The following is a 22,364-nucleotide window of genomic DNA, read 5'->3' as shown; positions in this document are numbered from 1 at the left end:
TTTGACTATGTACAGACTCAGTGAGCATAGCCTTGCTATTGAGAAAGGCCGCCGTAGGCAGACCTGGCTCTCAAGAGAAGACAGGCTATGTGCACACTGCCCACAAAATGAGGTGGAAACTGAGCTGCACTTCCTAACCTCCTGCCCAATGTATGACCATATTAGAGACACATATTTCCCTCAGATTACACAGATACACAAAGAATTCAAAAACAAACCCGATTTTGATAAACTCCCATATCTACTGGGTGAAATACCACAGTGTGCCATCACAGCAGCAAGATTTGTGACCTGTTGCCACAAGTAAAGGTCAACCAGTGAAGAACAAACACCATTGTAAATACAACCCATATTTATATTTATTTTCCCTTTTGTATTTTTACCATTTGCACATCATTACGACACTGTATATACACATAATATAACATTTTAAATGCCCTTATTATTTTGGAACTTCTGTGAGTGTAATGTTTACTGTTAATTTTTATTGTTTATTTCTCTTTTGTTTATTATCTACTTCACTTGCTTTGGCAATGTTAACATACGTTTCCCATGCCGATAAAGCCCCTTGAATTGAACTGAATTTAATTGAATTGAGAGAGCGGGGGGGGGGGGGGGGGGGGGGGGCTAGGTCAAGAAACGCCTTCAGCACTGGGAGCTGTCCATGGGAGCTGCCAGCGCACCTCAGGGCTGGCAACGGACAGAAGAGACAACGCAGATACAACTCTCTCTAGTTACCTGTGCGTCTCTCCAATATTCTAAACGGAGGAATAGGCTAGATCTATAAGTGATGGTGCGAGGAAGTGTAGGTTGAAAGAATCAAACCTGTTCACAGAAACGCAATCCTCTCTCTCACTCTACGTCCGTGTGTGAACTTATAGTGCGCAATTTTCTTCTTCAGCATAGACGATATCAAGACAGCCATCATAGATATCTAACAATAATTCCTCCAATCGTTGCCATGCTACCCGCACAGGAAGCAGCCAAAATCTACCACACCAACTACGTACGTAACGCGCGTGCAGTGGGCGTCCTGTGGACCATTTTTACTATCTGCTTCGCCATCTTGGTGATGGTGGTGTTCATACAGGTCAGTAGACAGATCTAGGATCAGATTCCCCTCCCTAATTACAACTCTAACCGTTAGTGCGGTAAATGCACAGCTGACCAAAGATATGCTTGTAGGGGGAACTTTACCCTAATCCGTTATGCTCCTACAGGTCAGTAGCCTAGACATTCATACAGGTCAGTAGCCATTCGGGATTTTGACATTCAGGCAGTGGTATTTCAGTGTGCATAAACGTGTCCCGAATGCTGCGCAAAGGCTTTTCCCCATGGCAACATGGTCCATTTGTGCACGTGGTGAACATAACTTCACTCTCAGTCTTTTATCTACTTCTGAAAAGATGCCTTTGACGTCACTGAGTGCACAGCTTTTCCAGGGTTGTTGAAGAAATGAACAGAACGAGCTGTTCAGTTGAGCATTTCAGCACCAAGGACAGCTACATAGATGAAGAGGGTAGCTAGTTTTGTCACAAACTCTTGGTCTGGACAGCTATGTCAAAGATGTTTTATAACTAACCCAAGATAGACCACAGCCTGTCGTTTCCAATGGGAACAAATTGGTCAATAGTGGGCAGAACAAACAAGAAGGTGGGCAGAGCCAAACACAAGCTAGCAAGATCCTATTGGCACATTCTAGTAAATATTTGCATGTTTTAGTTTAGGAACGCCTACTCAGTGCAGTGTGCATGTGCAATACCTACATTCGCCTTTGCATTCCTTCTAAACAACACTATTTTTTAAAACTTTGGCAAAGGGTAAAGTCTACAAAACTTAGTCCACACTGTTCATAACATATTCTAGTTTTAAGAAAGAAAACTGTATTTAGATCAAACGTTTAATTGATGAGAAAAGGTGCAGAATGTCGGCCAAAATCCATCTCGTTTCATCTTCCCCACTGCCGGCCACTGGGCTTCCTCTCACTACCATATTTGGTAGCGAGTGGAAACGCCAAGCATGTCCAGTGCCAGGGTAGAGTGAGAGTGTGTTCCAGTGCCAGGGTGTGTGTTTTCCAGTGCCAGGGTAGAGTGAGAGTGTGTTTCCAGTGCCAGGGTAGAGTGTGTTTCCAGTGCCAGGGTAGAGTGAGAGTGTGTTTCCAGTGCCAGGGTAGAGTGAGAGTGTGTTTCCAGTGCCAGGGTAGAGTGAGAGTGTGTTTCCAGTGCCAGGGTAGAGTGAGAGTGTGTTTCCAGTGTGAGGGTAGAGAGAGAGTGTGTTTCCAGTGTGAGGGTAGAGAGAGTGCGTTTCCAGTGCCAGGGTAGAGAGAGTGCGTTTCCAGTGCCAGGGTAGAAGGAGAGTGTGTTTCCAGTGTGAGGGTTGAGAGAGTGTGTTTCCAGTGCCAGGGTAGAGGGAGAGTGTGTTTCCAGTGCCAGGGTAGAGTGAGAGTGTGTTTCCAGTGTGAGGGTAGAGCGAGAGTGTGTTTCCAGTGCCAGGGTAGAGGGAGAGTGTGTTTCCAGTGTGAGGGTAGAGAGAGTGTGTTTCCAGTGCCAGGGTAGAAGGAGAGTGTGTTTCCAGTGTGAGGGTTGAGAGAGTGTGTTTCCAGTGCCAGGGTAGAGGGAGAGTGTGTTTCCAGTGCCAGGGTAGAGGGAGAGTGTGTTTCCAGTGCCAGGGTAGAATGAGAGTGTGTTTCCAGTGCCAGGGTAGAGTGAGATAGTGTTTCCAGTGAGAGGGTAGAGAGAGTGTGTTTCCCGTGCCAGGGTAGAGGGAGTGTGTTTCCAGTGCCAGGGTAGAAGAAGAGTGTGTTTCCAGTGTGAGGGTTGAGAGAGTGTGTTTCCAGTGCCAGGGTAGAGGGAGAGTGTGTTTCCAGTGCCAGGGTAGAGGGAGAGTGTGTTTCCAGTGCCAGGGTAGAATGAGAGTGTGTTTCCAGTGCCAGGGTAGAGTGCGATAGTGTTTCCAGTGAGAGGGTAGAGAGAGTGTGTTTCCCGTGCCAGGGTAGAGGGAGAGTGTGTTTCCAGTGCCAGGGTTGAGAGAGAGAGTGAGTGTGTGTTTCCAGTGCCAGGGTAGAGGGAGAGTGTGTGTTTCCAGTGCGAGGGTAGAGGGAGAGTGTGTTTCCAGTGCCAGGGTAGAGGGAGAGTGTGTTTCCAGTGCGAGGGTAGAGAGAGAGTGTTTCCAGTGCGAGGGTAGAGAGAGAGTGTTTCCAGTGCCAGGGTAGAGGGAGAGTGTGTTTCCAGTGAGAGGGGAGAGGGAGAGTGTGTTTCCAGTGAGAGGGGAGAGGGAGAGTGTGTTTCCAGTGCGAGGGGAGAGGGAGAGTGTGTTTCCAGTGCCAGGGTAGAGGGAGAGTGTGTTTCCAGTGCCAGGGTAGAGTGAGTGTGTGTTTCCAGTGAGAGGGGAGAGGGAGAGTGTGTTTCCAGTGCCAGGGTAGAGGGAGAGTGTGTTTCCAGTGCCAGGGTAGAGGGAGAGTGTGTTTCCAGTGCCAGGGTAGAGGGAGAGTGTGTTTCTAGTGAGAGGGTAAAGGGAGAGTGTGTTTCCAGTGCCAGGGGAGAGGGAGAGTGTGTTTCCAGTGCCAGGGTAGAGGGAGAGTGTGTTTCCAGTGCCGGGGGAGAGGGAGAGTGTGTTTCCAGTGCCAGGGTAGAGGGAGAGTGTGTTTCCAGTGCCACGGGAGAGGGAGAGTGTGTTTCCAGTGCCACGGGAGAGGGAGAGTGTGTTTCCAGTGCCAGGGTAGAGGGAGAGTGTGTTTCCAGTGCCAGGGTAGAGAGAGAGTGTGTTTCCAGTGCGAGGGTAGAGGGAGAGTGTGTTTCCAGTGTGAAGGTAGAGAGAGTGTGTTTCCAGTGCCAGGGTAGAGTGAGATAGTGTTTCCAGTGAGAGGGTAGAGAGAGTGTGTTTCCCGTGCCAGGGTAGAGGGAGAGTGTGTTTCCAGTGCCAGGGTAGAAGGAGAGTGTGTTTCCAGTGTGAGGGTTGAGAGAGTGTGTTTCCAGTGCCAGGGTAGAGGGAGAGTGTGTTTCCAGTGCCAGGGTAGAATGAGAGTGTGTTTCCAGTGCCAGGGTAGAGTGCGATAGTGTTTCCAGTGAGAGGGTAGAGAGAGTGTGTTTCCCGTGCCAGGGTAGAGGGAGAGTGTGTTTCCAGTGCCAGGGTTGAGAGAGAGAGAGAGTGTGTGTTTCCAGTGCCAGGGTAGAGGGAGAGTGTGTGTTTCCAGTGCGAGGGTAGAGGGAGAGTGTGTTTCCAGTGTGAGGGTAGAGAGAGAGTGTTTCCAGTGCGAGGGTAGAGAGGAGAGTGTTTCCAGTGCCAGGGTAGAGGGAGAGTGTGTTTCCAGTGAGAGGGGAGAGGGAGAGTGTTGTTTCCAGTGAGAGGGGAGAGGGAGAGTGTGTTTCCAGTGCGAGGGGAGAGGGAGAGTGTGTTTCCAGTGCCAGGGTAGAGGGAGAGTGTGTTTCCAGTGCCAGGGTAGAGTGAGTGTGTGTTTCCAGTGAGAGGGGAGAGGGAGAGTGTGTTTCCAGTGCCAGGGTAGAGGGAGAGTGTGTTTCCAGTGCCAGGGTAGAGGGAGAGTGTGTTTCCAGTGCCAGGGTAGAGGGAGAGTGTGTTTCCAGTGAGAGGGTAAAGGGAGAGTGTGTTTCCAGTGAGAGGGGAGAGGGAGAGTGTGTTTCCAGTGCCAGTGCCAGGGGAGAGGGAGAGTGTGTTTCCAGTGCCAGGGTAGAGGGAGAGTGTGTTTCCAGTGCCGGGGGAGAGGGAGAGTGTGTTTCCAGTGCCAGGGTAGAGGGAGAGTGTGTTTCCAGTGCCAGGGGAGAGGGAGAGTGTGTTTCCAGTGAAAGGGGAGAGGGAGAGTGTGTTTCCAGTGCCAGGGTAGAGGGAGAGTGTGTTTCCAGTGCCAGGGTAGAGAGAGAGTGTGTTTCCAGTGCGAGGGTAGAGAGAGTGTGTTTCCAGTGAGAGGGGAGAGGGAGAGTGTGTTTCCAGTGTGAGGGGAGAGAGAGTGTGTTTCCAGTGAGAGGGGAGAGGGAGAGTGTGTTTCCAGTGCGAGGGGAGAGGGAGGGTGTGTTTCCAGTTCCAGGGTAGAACATTAGTGTGTGTTCCAGGTTTGAAAGAGAGTGGCCTTGGGCCCTGTGTCATGTTAGAAAGTGAGAGTGTATGTAATGTTTCAAGGTGTAATCTAATCCTATCACACATGGCAGCACGTGTTAAGGGCTGGTGAGATGGCTGAGGGCTGGTGAGATGGCTGAGGGCTGGTGAGAAAGGCTGTCTGGTGAGATGGCTGAGGGCTGGTGAGATGGCTAAGGCCTGGTGAGATGGCTGAGGTCTGGTGAGATGGCTGAGGGCTGGGGAGATGGCTGAGGGCTGGGGAGATGGCTGAGGGCTGGGGAGATGGCTGAGGGCTGGGGAGATGGCTGAGGGCTGGGGAGATGGCTGAGGGCTGGGGAGATGGCTGAGGGCTGGAGAGATGGCTGAGGGCTGGAGAGATGGCTGAGGGCTGGGGAGATGGCTGAGGGCTGGGGAGATGGCTGGGGAGATGGCTGAGGGCTGGGGAGATGGCTGGGGAGATGGCTGAGGGCTTGGGAGATTGCTGTGGGCTGGGGAGATGGCTGGGGAGATGGCTGAGGGCTGGGGAGATGGCTGAGCTCAGGGGTGAATAGTGGATTAAGTTTATTTTTCTCATCAGACTCAAGTTGTCAAGCAACCACTCACTTCTGTGTGTGGGTGTCTGTCGGTCTTGTTCAACTGTCTGTTTGTCCCTCCCCGTCCTCCGCCACCTGCAAGGTGATAAGTTGTATAACATGTCAATCTCTCTGCCCTGCCCCCTCACCAGCTACCTGCATGGTGATTGGCTCTATGATCTACCCAGGTGGCTGGGACAGCGAGGAGGTGAAGAGGATGTGTGGACAGAGAACAGATAAGTACACCCTGGGTAACTGCACGGTGTGCTGGGCCTACATCCTGGCTATCATCAGCATCATGGACTCTCTCATCCTCTCCTTCCTAGCGTTCTCCCTGGGGAACAAACAGGACCAAATACTGCCTGACAACTTTCAGGTGGAGGGGAAAGAAAAATACAAAAGGTATGGAGAGATGAGGAGGAAATGTATGGAGGGAAGAGATTGTCCTGTCTCCCAAAGAGAAGGCATGGCCAACTACTGCCTGAAACTTTTTAGGTTGGAAGGGAAATAAACAGGTATGGAAGAACTGGGAAGGTGTGAGAGAGGGTGAGATGGAGACACGTGGAAAAGTTGAATTATAAAAGGGTACCTCAACCCTCTTCGATCTTCAGACTTTAAAAAAAACTGGAAAGCAGAACAGTGGCGGAGAGAGAGAGAATAGAGAGAGAGTGAGAGAGAATAGAGAGAAGAGCGAGAGAGAGAGAATAGAGAGAGAGAGAATAGAGAGAGAGATAGAGAGAGAAGAGAGAGAGAATAGAGAGAGAGAGAATAGAGAGAGAGAGAGAGAGAGAGAGAATAGAGAGAGAGAGAGAGAGAGAGAATAGAGAGAGAATAGAGAGAGAAGAGAGAGAGAGAATAGAGAGAGAGAGAATAGAGAGAGAGAGAGAGAGAGAATAGAGAGAGAGAGAGAGTGTAAAGATGAAGTCTATTATATCCTCATTTCCAGAAGTGATGTTGATGGTGTGTGAGCAGAATGTTCCTCAAAAACAAGGCGTTCTACATTAGTCTCTAGCTGTTGTCTACATCATTAGTACTGGAATCAGATCACTAGAGGGTCTATCACTGAGTGCCTAATGAGAAACTGGGACCACTTCAAACACGCCATTAAAAATACATTTAGGCAAAGCAACTTTCCAAAACACCATGAGTTGTTGAGAGGCACAGTGCCTTCAGAAAGTATTCATACCCCTTGAATTATTGCACATTGTGTTACAGCCCGACTTTTTTTAGTGCTTGTCTAGCGAGGACTGGACACAACTGTGATTTTGATGGCATTCCAGGTTGTCTTTTTGCAGTCGAACTACAAATATCAGAAGATTGTTATAATAAGATAAGTGAGACAGGGTAGTTTTACCCTACTGATGATGTAGGGCTTCCTTCTTTTCACTGTCATTTAGGTTAGTATTGTGGAGTAACACACAATAGTATTGTGGAGTAACACACAATACCCCATAACGACAAAGTGAAAACATGTTTTTAGACATTTTAGCAAATTGATTAAAAAAAATAAATAATTGAATTTCCATAAGTATTCACACCCCTGAGTCAATACATGTTAAAATCACCTTTGGCAGCGATTACAGCTGTGAGTCTTTCTGGGTAAGTCTCTTTACACAATCTTTTTTAAATTCTTCAACTTCTGTCAAGTTGGTTGCTGATCATTGCAAGACAGCCATTTAAGTGTTGCCATAGATTTAAGCCGATTTAAGTCAAAACTGTAACTAGGCCACTCAGAAACATTCAATGTCGTCTTGGTAAGCAACTCCAGTGTATATTTGGCATTGTGTTCAAATCAAATCACATTTTGTCACATGCGCCGAATACAACAGGTGTAGACCTTACAGTGAAATGCTGAATACAAGCCCTGAACCAACAATGCAGTTTTAATTAAAGAAAATATTTAAAAAATCATAATTAAGGAGCAACAATAAAATAACAGTAGCGAGGCTATATACAGGGTGTTACGGTACAGAGTCAATGTGGAGGCTATAAACAGGGTGTTACGGTACAGAGTCAATGTGGAGGCTATAAACAGGGTGTTACGGTACAGAGTCAATGTGGAGGCTATAAACAGGGTGTTACGGTACAGAGTCAATGTGGAGGCTATAAACAGGGTGTTACGGTACAGAGTCAATGTGGAGGCTATAAACAGGGTGTTACGGTACAGAGTCAATGTGGAGGCTATAAACAGGGTGTTACGGTACAGAGTCAATGTGGAGGCTATAAACAGGGTGTTACGGTACAGAGTCAATGTGGAGGCGATAAACAGGGTGTTACGGTACAGAGTCAATGTGGAGGCGATAAACAGGGTGTTACGGTACAGAGTCAATGTGGAGGCTATAAACAGGGTGTTACGGTACAGAGTCAATGTGGAGGCTATAAACAGGGTGTTACGGTACAGAGTCAATCTGGAGGCTATAAACAGGGTGTTACGGTCAGAGTCAATGTGGAGGCTATAAACAGGGGGTACCAGTACCGAGTCAATGTGGAGGCTATAAACAGGGGGTGCCGGTGCCGAGTCAACGTGCAGGGGTAGAGGTTAGTCAAGGTTAGTGTTTTTGGTTATTGTCCTGCTGAAAGGTGAATTCATCTCCCAGTTTGGTGGAAAGCAGGATGCATGTTTTGGAATATTTTTTATTATGTACAGGCTTCCTTCTTTTCACTGTCGTTTAGGTTAGTATTGTGGAGTAACTACAATGTTGTTGATCCATCCTCAGTTTTCTCCTATCACAGCCATTAAACTCTGTAACAGTTTTAAAGTCACCATTGGCCTCATGGTGAAATCCCTGAGCCGTTTCCTTCCTCTCCGGCAACTGAGTTAGGAAGGACACCTCTATCTTTGTAGTGACTGGGTGAATTGATACACCATACTCAAAGCAATATTCAATGTCTGACCTCCCTGGTCTTTGTGGTGGAAAAGGTGTTTGAAATGTACTGCTCGACTGAGGGACTCTTACATATTATTGAATGTGTGGGGTACAGAGACAAGGTAGTCATTCAAAAACCAAGTTATTAACCAACCACTTGTGAAGCACATTTTTCCTCCTGAACTTAATTAGACCTGCCATGACAAAGGGGTTGAATACTTATTGACAATTCAGCTTTTCATTTTTAATTAATTTGTTAAACATTGTAAAAATATAATTCCACTTTGCCGTTATGGGGTATTGTTTGTAGGCCGATGACACAAAATCTCCATCAATTTTACATTCAGGCTGTAACAACAAAATGTGGAAAAAGTCAAGGGGTGTGAATACTTTCTGAAGGCTCTGTATTAATTGGGAGAATATAACATAGTATAGGCCTTATAGAAATGTGACATATTAGGAACAGCTTCCTAAAACTGAGTTGCACCCCCTTTGCCCTCAGAACAGCCTCAGTTTGTCAGGGCACTGACTTTACAAGGTGTTGAAAGCATTTCACAGGGATGCTGGCTCATGTTGACTCCTATGCTTCCCACAGTTGTCAAGTTGGCTGGATGTCCTTTGGGTAGTAGGTCATTCTTGATACACACCGGAAACTGTTGAGTGTGAAAAACCAGCAGCAGTGTTGCAGTTCTTGACACAAACCGGTGCGCCTGGCACCTACTACCATACCCTGTTCAAAGGCACTTCAATCTTTTATCTTGTCCATATTCCCCCTCTGAATGACACACATACACAATCCATGTCTCAATTGTCTCAAGGCTTAAAAATCATTCTTTAACCAGTCTCCTCCCCTTTATTTACACCAGGTATGGGCAACTGATGGTGGGGGCCACAAAATACATCATGAGGGGCCGCAGTGGCTCCTGGGTCTGTGTACCCACATCCATTACCCCCTACACATTTTGTCCTAGGGTTTAGATTTTTTTTTTAACCTTTTTAAAGTTTGCTGCAATTTTACACAATGGGCCACATCCTGGTCGGTAAATGGACCATGCTTTACTACAGGTTATGATAGCTGGCTGCTAGACTAACTTACCAATCTAAAACATGTTAGCTGACATGGGCTAATTGAGTGACTGTGCACAACTAACATTTCTAATTTGTGAAATATTCTATTATTCTAACTCAACAGTAAGTTCCCAAAAAATACAACCGTTTACTTTTTTGTTATATTTTTACCTTTTTCTCCCCAATTTCTTGATATCCAATTACGATCTTGTCTCATCGCTGCAACTCCCCAACGGGCTCTGGAGAGAAGGTCGAGTCATGCGTCCTCCGAAACATGACCCGCCAAGCCGCGCTTCATAACACCTGCCTGCTTAACCTGGAAGCCAGCCGCACCAATGGAGGAAAGAACGTCCAACTGACGACCCGCCACAAGGAGCCGCTAGAGCGCTGTGTGCCATGTCCCCCCCCCTGGCAAAACCCTCCCCTAACCAGGACGACACAAGGAGCCGCTAGAGCGCTGTGTGCCATGTCCCCCCCCCCCCTGGCAAAACCCTCCCCTAACCAGGACGACACAAGGAGTCGCTAGAGCGCGGTATGCCAAGTAATGTCCCCCCCCCTGGCAAAACCCTCCCTGTGAATACCACTAACTAGTGTGTAATAACCACAAATACCACTCCAATAGTATTGTCTTGCATCAGATCGCATGACAACTCAGCCTGCCCTCACTGTTGGTTGAGGAACGAGTGAGGCCACCTCCCTCACGACGCCAGGACAGCGGAGTCAATCACCACCTTCCGGAGACACCTGAAACCCCACCTCTTTAAGGAATACCTAGGATAGGATAAAGTAATCCTTCTAACCCCCCCCCCCCCAAAAAAAAAAGATATAGATGTACTATTGTAAAGTGGTTGTTCCACTGGATATCAGAAGGTGAATGCACCAATTTGTAAGTCACTCTGGATAAGAGCGTCTGCTAAATGACGTAAATGTAAATGTCTGGACGAGAATGCTCCCATTGTGTAACAGTTCTCTCTTCCTCTCTGTTTCAGAGGCAGCCTGAGGTGGACCTACTACATACAACATTAACATGACTGAAGGCTCAGAAGTGGTGTTGATGGAGTAAAGCCCAGGTAGTTGATAGCCAATATAAACTCCAATAAAAGGACCACTTTACAATAATTCATGTAGAACGGTGATAAGTCAAAATAAAAATGTTTCCATATTAATATTTGTCGATCTTGTGTAATCATGTTTCTTCAGTCCTTTCCCCAGCCTGGGCTCGAACCATGGACCCTCTGAACATAGACAACTTTCACCCACCAAGCATCGTTACCTTGCATCCCTAAATGGAAGCATTTGTCACATCAGCAACACTTGTTTTACTGGAATATAGAAAATACTATATAGCATCCTAACAATTACAAGTCAGCCATTTTCAAAATGTTCATTTTTATTAAGTACAGAAAAGAGGCTCAATTTAGCAGTAAACAATCAAAGGCAGAGGAGGAAGAGGCAAGGAGCGGTCAGGGAAAGAGAAGATCGAGAAGGGAGAGAGGCTTGTAGAAAAAGAGCGAAGGGGGGGCCGGGCCTTCAAAGCCTTATTCCAGCCTCATTAGTATTACAATCCACGATTTGGTTTCTCTTTGATGCAGTTAAAACAGCAGACCACTACAAGCGGGGCAACATCAGTATGAAAATATGCTTTAAAATGCAGCAAAAAAATAGCAAATGTGTCTCAAGGCATCAGTTGACACCTTAAACGAGTCAAACATTTTCAACACTGCAGACATGTTCCGTCCCAAGTGGCACCCTATTCCCTATATAGTGCACTACTTTTGAACTGGTCCCTTAAGAATCTGGTCAAAAGTAGTGCACTATGTAGGGAATAGGGTGCCATTTGGGACGTAGACAACCTCCTCTCCTTTATAAAGGTACACCGTCGAAACAGCAGCTGTTCTGTAGAGGGAAAGCAGAGAGCCAAAGTCAACGTTTTTAGTACAGATATGTACAACACAGGTGGTCCAGATATGGTATGCGTTCAAAATGCCACCCTCTTCCTAACTTCATAGGGAACAGGGTGGCCATTTTCACAAGGCAACCACGACCTTCTGAATAGAACATAAAAATCAGATGTTCTGGAATCAGATACAGTAGTACTCCCATTCTGATCATTTTGTGAGAGTGGAAAATTCTCATGATATTGTATCACACCATCTAGCTAAAACCCAAATAATATTTTGAGGCAAACCTTGTGTGGAACGTTAAACACCACAGGATTGAACATATGAAACATGGTTATTCAGTAGCATTAGTCATGGTCTGTAGACCCATGCAGGTAACAGAAAGTAGTCAATTAAATTTAGTTCATGGTACTGTCCCCACATTGTGCGAAGTGCTATTACAAAGCTGCTACCTGGAGCGAGACAGCGAAGGACAGGGATGATGTCACAGAACCACTTACAGAACCAGACGGTTCCATTCCGTTCAGTAAGTTTCAGTTCATTCACAGCGGTTCCCAGTTCAGGAAGATTTCATGGAGAATCCTTAGAATCTATGACAGTCCAAACCTTCTTTATCGTATTCTAGGCAGCTACTCTTCCACACAAACACACAATAAATACGTTTTGTTATTGAAGGAAAGTCAATACTGTACATAAAACAAAACAACTCTGATGTGCTAGTCTAGTGGTAGAGACAGTTGGTGTTCTGGAGATACGATCCATTGGAGGTGTGTAAGGTTTGATCTAAACTCTGACAGCATATTCAATCAAACAAGACACAAACTAAAAGACAGGATACTCTCAGAACGTGTTACTAGGTGTCATCGTTGGTACAGAGAGAAAAGAGAGGGAGAAGAGAGAGAAAAGACATTGATACTCAAGTGATATCCAGTCAGTAGAAACAAGGAATCGAATAAGAGAAACTCAAGAGTTCTACTGGATTATACCTAGGACACGATCTACTGGATTATACCTAGGACACGATCTACTGGATTATACCTAGGACACGAGGGTGTTGAGCAGCCAGTCTCTAGTGGGTGTTGAGCAGCCAGTCTCTAGTGGGTGTTGAGCAGCCAGTCTCTAGTGGGTGTTGAGCAGCCAGTCTCCAGTGGGTGTTGAGCAGCCAGTCTCCAGTGGGTGTTGAGCAGCCAGTCTCCAGTGGGTGTTGAGCAGCCAGTCTCCAGTGGGTGTTGAGCAGCCAGTCTCCAGTGGGTGTTGAGCAGCCAGTCTCTAGTGGGTGTTGAGCAGCCAGTCTCCAGTGGGTGTTGAGCAGCCAGTCTCCAGTGGGTGTTGAGCAGCCAGTCTCCAGTGGGTGTTGAGCAGCCAGTCTCCAGTGGGTGTTGAGCAGCCAGTCTCCAGTGGGTGTTGAGCAGCCAGTCTCCAGTGGGTGTTGAGCAGCCAGTCTCCAGTGGGTGTTGAGCAGCCAGTCTCCAGTGGGTGTTGAGCAGCCAGTCTCCAGTGGGTGTTGAGCAGCCAGTCTCTAGTGGGTGTTGAGCAGCCAGTCTCTAGTGGGTGTTGAGCAGCCAGTCTCTAGTGGGTGTTGAGCAGCCAGTCTCTAGTGGGTGTTGAAGCAGCCAGTCTCTAGTGGGTGTTGAAGCAGCCAGTCTCTAGTGGGTGTTGAAGCAGCCAGTCTCTAGTGGGTGTTGAAGCAGCCAGTCTCTAGTGGGTGTTGAGCAGCCAGTCTCCAGTGGGTGTTGAGCAGCCAGTCTCCAGTGGGTGTTGAGCAGCCAGTCTCCAGTGGGTGTTGAGCAGCCAGTCTCCAGTGGGTGTTGAGCAGCCAGTCTCTAGTGGGTGTTGAGCAGCCAGTCTCTAGTGGGTGTTGAGCAGCCAGTCTCCAGTGGGTGTTGAGCAGCCAGTCTCTAGTGGGTGTTGAGCAGCCAGTCTCTAGTGGGTGTTGAGCAGCCAGTCTCCAGTGGGTGTTGAGCAGCCAGTCTCCAGTGGGTGTTGAGCAGCCAGTCTCCAGTGGGTGTTGAGCAGCCAGTCTCCAGTGGGTGTTGAACCACTAGGTGGAGATTCAGTCATAGTGAAAGCTCTGGCTCGCCGTTGAGGTGTGTGTTTACTTATATGTGTGTTGAAGAGTGTATGCGTTTGTGTGTTTATGTACGTGTGTGCATGTCTGTCTGTATGTACTGCATATGTGCTGCTTGTGGCTGTGGTAGCGCCCGGGGATCCTCTAGGGGGCGATCCATGCGTGTCGGAGGCACTCCGCAGCCGTGGCTCTCTTCTCTGGTACCAGGTCTAACATTGGGAGCAGGAAGCTGGAGAAGGTAGCTGCCTCCTCTTTAGACCACTCATACTTCTCTACCAACACCTCCAACAGACCCCAAGGCTTCAGCTTGGTGATGTGGCGGAGGTCCCCTACACAGAGAGAGGGAGTTCACTACACACATACCGCGGAAACAGAAAGACATACACCCTCACACTTAGACAAGGCTCACACTTAGACAAGGCTCACACTTAGACAAGGCTCACACTTAGACAAGGCTCACACTTAGACAAGGCTCACACTTAGACAAGGCTCACACTTAGACAAGGCTCACACTTAGACAAGGCTCACACTTAGACAAGGCTCACACTTAGACAAGGCTCACACTTAGACAAGGCTCACACTTAGACAAGGCTCACACTTAGACAAGGCTCACACTTAGACAAGGCTCACACTTAGACAAGGCTCACACTTAGACAAGGCTCACACTTAGACAAGGCTCACACTTAGACAAGGCTCACACTTAGACAAGGCTCACACTTAGACAAGGCTCACACTTAGACAAGGCTCACACTTAGACAAGGCTCACACTTAGACAAGGCTCAACTTTAAATCAAATCAAACTGGATTTGTAACATGCGCCGAATACAACGCAGTTAAGAAAATATATAATAAAGTAAAGAATTTAGAAAATTGAAAACTAACAAATACTTTAAAGCGCAACATTGTGGAGGCTATAATGTGGAGGCTATATACAGGGGGTACCGGTATAGAGTCAATGTGGAGGCTATATACAGGGGGTACTGGTACAGAGTCAATGTGGAGGCTATATACAGGGGGGTACCGGTACAGAGTCAATGTGGAGGCTATATACAGGGGGGTACCGGTACAGAGTCAATGTGGAGGCTATATACAGGGGGGTACAGGTACAGAGTCAATGTGGAGGCTATATACAGGGGGGTACAGGTACAGAGTCAATGTGGAGGCTATATACAGGGGGTACCGGTACAGGGTCAATGTGGAGGCTATATACAGGGGGTACCGGTACAGAGTCAATGTGGAGGCTATATACAGGGGGTACCGGTACAGAGTCAATGTGGAGGCTATATACAGGGGGTACCGGTACAGAGTCAATGTGGAGGCTATATACAGGGGGTACCGGTACAGAGTCAATGTGGAGGCTATATACAGGGGGTACCGGTACAGAGTCAATGTGGAGGCTATATACAGGGGGTACCGGTACAGAGTCAATGTGGAGGCTATATACAGGGGGTACCGGTACAGAGTCAATGTGGAGGCTATATACAGGGGGGTACCGGTACAGAGTCAATGTGGAGGTTATATACAGGGGGTACCGGTACAGAGTCAATGTGGAGGTTATATACAGGGGGTACCGGTACAGAGTCAATGTGGAGGCTATATACAGGGGGTACCGGTACAGGGTCAATGTGGAGGCTATATACAGGGGGTACCGGTACAGAGTCAATGTGGAGGCTATATACAGGGGGGTACAGGTACAGAGTCAATGTGGAGGCTATATACAGGGGGTACCGGTACAGAGTCAATGTGGAGGCTATATACAGGGGGTACCGGTACAGAGTCAATGTGGAGGCTATATACAGGGGGTACCGGTACAGGGTCAATGTGGAGGCTATATACAGGGGGTACCGGTACAGAGTCAATGTGGAGGCTATATACAGGGGGGTACAGGTACAGAGTCAATGTGGAGGCTATATACAGGGGGTACCGGTACAGAGTCAATGTGGAGGCTATATACAGGGGGGTACTGGTACAGAGTCAATGTGGAGGCTATATACAGGGTGTTACGGTACAGAGTCAATGTAGAGGCTATATACAGGGGGGTACATGTACAGAGTCAATGTGGAGGCTATATACAGGTGGTACCAGTACAGAGTCAATGTGTGGGGGCACCGGTTAGTTGAGGTAATATGTACAGGTTGGTAGAGTTATTAAAGTGACTATGCATAGATAATAAGCAGAGTAGCAGCAGCGTAAAAATGGGAGAGGGGGGGATTAGCTGTTCGGCAGTCTTATGGCTTGGGGGTAGAAGTTGTTAAAAAGCCTTTTGGACCTAGAGTTGGCGCTCCGGTACCGCTCGCCGTGTGGTAGCAGAGAGAACAGTCTATGACTGGGTGGCTGGAGTCTTTGACAATTTTTAGGGCCTTCCTCTGACACCGCCTGGTGTAGAGGTCCTGGATGGCAGGCAGCTTAGCCCCAGTGATGTACTGGGCCATACGCACTACCCTCTGTAGCACCTTGCTGTCGGAGGCCAAGCAGTTGCCATACCAGGCAGTGATGCAACATGTCAGGATGCTCTCGATGGTGCAGTTGTAGAACTTTTAGAGGATCTGAGGACCCGTGTCAAATCTTTTTAGTTTCCTGAGGGGTAATAGGTTTTGTCATGCCCTCTTCACGACTGTCTTGGTATATTTGGACCATTCTAATTTGTTGTTGATGTGGACACCAAGGAACTTGAAGCTCTCAACCTGTTCCACTACAGCCCCGTCAATGAGAATGGGGACGTGTTCGGTCCTCCTTTTCCTGTAGTCCACAATCATCTCCTTAGTCTTGGTTACGTTGAGGGAGAGGTTGTTGTCCTGGCACCAAACGGCCAGGTCTCTGACCTCCTCCCTTTAGGCTGTCTCATCGTTGTCGGTGATCAGGCCCACCTAACACTGCTGTGTCGTCGGCAAATTTAACGGTGTTGGAGTCGTGCCTGGGCGTGCAGTCATGTGTGAACAGGGAGTAAAATATGGGACTGAGCGAGAAAGTTACCTATGCAAAGACCTGGTATAGGAAAGAGCAAAACGACAGAAAAACATCACACACACAAACACAGTAAGAAACAGCAAAGTTTGTTTACCTTTCTTGGTGAAAAATTCCTTGGAGTATTTTCCTGCTAGGATCAGCTTCCTAGGAACTTTACCCAGCAGCTCAATGATCAGCGCTATGTGGTCTACACACAGGATGAAGAACGGAAGAGGAGACGTGAATAAGACAATACAGACGTCTAGAATCCTCCTCAGGGAGACAGCAGCAGGATGACATGGGATGCCAGTGTCTAAAGTAGGGCCCTGTGCTTGGATTTGAACTTTTATTTAAACATAAAAATGTATCAAACTGACCCCTTTCTTTTTATGTCAGACTGTCCTGCACCACCCTCAGACAATTGCTTTTCATTTTGGGGTAATTTTCGCTTCTTGGTTAAGCTTAAAATACAGGATAAAATATTGCTATGTCACATTATCGCTCAAAACACAGGTCCTTAACTTTGAGGTACAAAATATGACAGACTTTTAAAAGGCACAATCTCTAAGATTTAAATAAGAGGGTGGAGGGGTGGAACATGCCTTCGTCTCTGGTGTAGTCCTGTCCAGAGTGAGGCTCAAACAGGTAGTCTCCCGTAGCCAGCTCAAAGGCCTGGTTAAAACACAGTCACAACAGTTAATATAAAACACACTACCACAAACCACTGTATAAACACAGTAAAATAACATGGCCTTGTACCATTACTGTCTTGTGCTCTGTGTTTTCCCTCCATAACATCTCTCACATTCCTTTGTGGTTTAACTGCCTTCTGAATGTCAGCACACTGCTCCTGCCCTTCAAGGAAGGCTGATCTCCTGTGTGTATCCTTCAGGGACTAATGAATAGACCATAGCCAGCCCTTATCGTTGTTTTGAAACGCTCAGTCAAACCAGACAGGGTAGACTGATGACTAGCCAGCCAGGCAGCTCAATACAGTCTGCTAGGCTAGTTAGACTTACTGAGGCGTTTCACGTTCCTGGGGGACCTCCTTAGGAAACTAAACCATTTATTAAACATGCTTGTATTTGTAAGTTGTAACACGCATTCATGTTTGTGGTGCAGTGAAATGACTTAGTCAACATCATACAGCCCACCTGACCTGCGGTATTTCTAACAGATGAAAAACACAGAAACATTCCACGTTCATTTCAACTGACAGGAACACAGAAACATTCCACGTTCATTTTAACTGACAGGAACACAGAAACATTCCACGTTCATTTTAACTGACAGGAACACAGAAACATTCCACGTTCATTTCAACTGACAGGAACACAGAAACATTCCACGTTCATTTCAACTGACAGGAACACAGAAACATTCCCCGTTCATTTCAACTGACAGGAACACAGAAACATTCCCCGTTCATTTTAACTGACAGGAACACAGAAACATTCCCCGTTCATTTCAACTGACAGGAACACAGAAACATTCCCCGTTCATTTCAACTGACAGGAACACAGAAACATTCCACGTTCATTTTAACTGACAGGAACACAGAAACATTCCACGTTCATTTCAACTGACAGGAACACAGAAACATTCCACGTTCATTTCAACTGACAGGAACACAGAAACATTCCACGTTCATTTTAACTGACAGGAACACAGAAACATTCCACGTTCATTTCAACTGACAGGAACACAGAAACATTCCACGTTCATTTCAACTGACAGGAACACAGAAACATTCCACGTTCATTTCAACTGACAGGAACACAGAAACATTCCCCGTTCATTTCAACTGACAGGAACACAGAAACATTCCACGTTCATTTCAACTGACAGAAACACAGAAACATTCCACATTCATTTTAACTACAGGAACACAGAAACATTCCACGTTCATTTTAACTGACAGGAACACAGAAACATTCCACGTTCATTTTAACTGACAGGAACACAGAAACATTCCACGTTCATTTCAACTGACAGGAACACAGAAACATTCCACGTTCATTTTAACTGACAGGAACACAGAAACATTCCACGTTCATTTTAACTGACAGGAACACAGAAACATTCCACGTTCATTTTAACTGACAGGAACACAGACCGGCAGACAGGCAGGTTTTGGGTTGATATTACATGCAGGAGAGAGAGAGTGTGTGTGGTGTGTGTGTGGGTGTGTCCACCCACCATTGCGGCAGTGCTCCAGATATCAGCAGGCGTCCCGTAGCCCGCTCCCATCAACACCTCCAGAGAACGGTACTGACGAGTTTGTATGTCATCTGTAAAGTGTTTGTGCTGTGGGAGAGGAGAGAGAGAGAGAGAGAGAGAGAGAGAGAGATAAAGAAGGGTTCACTAATCTGAAATGACTGGTATTAGTAAAACTGTTGCTAATTCAGTCATTAGTTTCATCATCTGATCGTCTGGAGTCGATGAGAAGTGGAACTTCCTGATGAATAATTAACCTCTTAAGGATCAAACTCTTTTTTTTTCTTTTCAATTTTGGCCTAAAAACAACATACCCAAATGTAGGTGCCTGTAGCTCAGGACCTGAAGCAAGGATATGCTGATTCATGATACCACTTGAAAGGAAACACTTTGAAGTTTGTGGAAATGTGAAACTAATGTAGGTAGGAAGTATAGAAGGATGCATTTAAACGTTTCTAAACAGTCTGGTCTAGGAGAGAGAACATGCACCACTGCAGAATGGGTGCCAAGGAGACCCACTACTATTTCAACACCATCTTTCAGAATGTCTGATGTACTCACCACCCAGCAGGCGTTCCCCAGGTCAGCGATTTTGATCTGGATTTTGTCTGCATTGAGAGGTTCCAGAGGGTTGACCAACAGACTACCTGCTGCTACTTTATCTAGAGACGAGAGAGAGAGAGAACGAGAGATGGACAAGGAGAGAGGAACACAATGCATTAGCCAAGTGAACATACCTACATGACCAAAAGTATGTGGACACCTGCTCGTCGAACATCTCATTCCAAAATCATTGGCATTAATATGGAGCTGTTCCCCCCCTTTGCTGCTATAACAGCCTCTACTATTCTGGAAAGGCTTTCCACTAGATGTTGGAACATTGCTGAGGGGACTTGCTTCCATTCAGCCACAAGAGCATTAGAGGTCGAGCACTGATGTTGGCCGATTAGGCCTGGCTCGCAGTCGGCGATCCAATTCCTCACAAAGCTGTTCGATGGGGTTGAGGTCAGGGCTCTGTGCAGGCCAGTCAAGTTCTTCCACACCAATCTTGACAAAACATTTCTCTACGGACCTCGCTTTGTGCATGGGGCAGCAGGTAGCCTAGTGGTTAGAGCGTTGGACAAGTAACCGAAAGGTTGCAAGATCGAACCCCCGAGCTGACAAAGTAAAAATCTGTCGTTCTGCCACTGAAAAAGGCAGTTAACCCACTGATCCTAGGCGTCATTGAAAAAAAAAAATGTTCTTAACCTGTTAGGGCTAGGGGGCAGTATTGACACGGCTGGATAAAAAAACATACCCGATTTAATCTGGTTACCACTCCTACCCAGTAACTAGAATATGCATATAGTTATTACATATGGATAGAAAACACCCTAAATTTTCTAAAACTGTTTGAATGGTGTCTGTGAGTATAACAGAACTCATTTGGCAGGCAAAACCCTGAGACATTTTCTGACAGGAAGTGGATACCTGATGTGTTGTATTGCCTTTAAACCTATCCCATTGAAAAACACAGGGGCTGAGGAATATTTTGGCACTTCCTATTGCTTCCACTAGATGTCACCAGCCTTTACAAAGTGTTTTGAGTCTTCTGGAGGGAGATCTGACCGAACAAGAGCCATGGAACGATGATGTCCCATTAGACACCTGGCGCGCGAGTTCATGTTGGGTACCCTCGTTCCAATACGTTATAAAAGAGTATGCATTCGTCCACCTTGAATATTATTCATGTTCTGGTTAAAAAAGGCCCTAATGATTTATGCTATACAACGTTTGACATGTTTGAACGAACGTAAATATATTTTTTCCCCTCGTTCATGACGAGAAGTCCGGCTGGCTTAGATCATGTGCTAACAAGACGGAGATTTTTGGACATAAATGAGCTTTTTTGAACAAAACTACATTCGTTATGGACCTGTGATACCTGGAAGTGACATCTGATGAAGAGAATCAAAGGTAATGGATTATTTACATAGTATTTTCGATTTTAGATCTCCCCAACATGACGTCTAGTCTGTATCGCAACGCGTATTTTTCTGGGCGCAGTGCTCAGATTATTGCAAAGTGTGATTTCCCAGTAAGGTTATTTTTAAATCTGGCAAGTTGATTGCGTTCAAGAGATGTAAATCTATAATTCTTTAAATGACAATATAATATTTTACCAATGTTTTCTAATTTTAATTATTTAATTTGTGACGCTGACTTGACTGCCGGTTATTGGAGGGAAACGATTTCCTCAACATCAATGCCATAGTAAAACGCTGTTTTTGGATATAAATATGAACTTGATAGAACTAAAAATGCATGCATTGTCTAACATAATGTCCTAGGAGTGTCATCTGATGGAGATTGTAAAAGGTTAGTGCATCATTTTAGCTGGTTTTATGGTTTTGGTGACCCTGTCTTTGACTTGACAAAACATTACACACAACTCTTGTAAATGTACTGTCCTAACATACTCTAAATTTATGCTTTCGCCGTAAAACCTTTTTGAAATCGTAAAACGTGGTTAGATTAAGGAGATGTTTATCTTTCAAAGGGTGTAAAATAGTTGTATGTTTGAAAAATTTGAATTTTGACATTTATTTGGATTCAAATTTGCCGCTCTTGAAATGCACCTGCTGTTGATGGAGTGCACCACGGGTGGCACGCTAGCGTCCCACCTAGCCCATAGAGGTTAACTGACTTGCCTAGTTAAAGGTAAAATAAATAAAAATTGTCATGCTGAAACAGGAAAGGGCCTTCCCCAAACTGTTGCCACAAAGTTGGAATCACTGAATCGTCTAGAATGTCAAGATTTCCCTTCACTGGAACTAAGCCGGCCTAGCCTGAACCATGAAAACCAGCCACAGACCATTATTCCTCCACCAAACTTTACAATTGGCACTTTGCATTGGGGCAGGTAGCATTGTTCTGGCATCCGCCAAACCCAGATTAATCTGTCGGACTTACAGATGGTGAAGCGTGATTCATCACTCCTGAGAACGCGTTTTCATGAAGCTCCTGACGAACAGTTATTGTGCTGATGTTGCTTCCAGAGGCAGTTTGGAACTCATTAGTGAGTGTTGCAACCGAGGACAGATGATTTTTACGCGTTACGCACTTCAGCACTCGGCGGTCCCGTTCTGTGAGCTTGTGTTGCCTACCACTTCGCGGCTGAGTCGTTGTTGCTCCTAGACGTTTTCACTTCACAATAACAGCACTTACAGTTGACCAGGGCAGCTCTAGCAAAGCAGAAATTTGACAGAACTGACTTGTTGGAAAGGTGGCATCCTATGACGGCGCCACGTTGAAAGTCACTGAGCTCTTCAATAAGGCCATTCTACTGCCAATGTTTGTCTATGGAGATTTCATGGCTGTATGCTTGACTTTATACACCTGTCAGCAACGGGTGTGGCTGAAATAGCAGAATCCACAAATTTGAAGGGTTGTCCACAAACATTTGTATCACAGGAGGTTGGTGGCACCTTAATTGGGGAGGATGGGCTTGTGGTAATGACTGGAGAGGAATCAGTGGAATGGTATCAAACACATCAAATACATGGTCTCTTGGTGTTTTGATGACATTCCATTTGCCCTGTTCCGGCCACTGTTATGAGCCGTCCTCCCCTCAGCAGCCTCCTCTGTTATATATATAGTTTATTGTGACGTTGTGCTG

At 46.3% G+C, this 22,364-nt stretch overlaps 2 protein-coding genes across 5 annotated transcripts in view; one reads left to right on the top strand and one right to left on the bottom strand.

Moving 5' to 3' along the window:
• Nucleotides 1-961: 961 nt before the first annotated feature.
• LOC145859588 (LHFPL tetraspan subfamily member 5 protein-like) lies at nucleotides 962-10,600 on the top strand. Its single transcript, XM_082959572.1, has 4 exons — nucleotides 962-1,090; nucleotides 1,221-1,245; nucleotides 5,792-6,041; nucleotides 10,564-10,600. Exons 1-4 carry the CDS (start codon nucleotides 962-964, stop codon nucleotides 10,598-10,600), a joined length of 441 nt encoding a protein of 146 aa, XP_082815698.1.
• Nucleotides 10,601-10,946: 346 nt separating this feature from the next.
• srpk1b (SRSF protein kinase 1b) overlaps nucleotides 10,947-22,364 on the bottom strand; it is a 76,657-nt gene continuing 65,239 nt past the window's right edge. For all 4 annotated transcript variants that reach the window (XM_014133906.3, XM_014133907.3, XM_014133905.3 and 1 more), the window contains 5 exons: nucleotides 19,268-19,368; nucleotides 18,689-18,796; nucleotides 17,092-17,161; nucleotides 16,605-16,697; nucleotides 10,947-13,872 (listed from right to left, as the gene is read on the bottom strand). In XM_014133906.3, coding sequence (XP_013989381.2) covers nucleotides 13,688-13,872; nucleotides 16,605-16,697; nucleotides 17,092-17,161; nucleotides 18,689-18,796; nucleotides 19,268-19,368 — 557 coding nt within the window. In that variant the 3' untranslated portion in view covers nucleotides 10,947-13,687. The remainder of the gene's footprint in view (nucleotides 13,873-16,604; nucleotides 16,698-17,091; nucleotides 17,162-18,688; nucleotides 18,797-19,267; nucleotides 19,369-22,364) is intronic.

Source organism: Salmo salar, chromosome 12 (genome assembly GCF_965601325.2).
Source record: "Salmo salar chromosome 12, fSalSal1, whole genome shotgun sequence".
Taxonomy (NCBI): domain Eukaryota; kingdom Metazoa; phylum Chordata; class Actinopteri; order Salmoniformes; family Salmonidae; genus Salmo; species Salmo salar.
The sequence above is the reverse complement of the archived record's forward strand: the minus strand, read 5'-3'. Positions and strand labels throughout refer to the sequence as shown.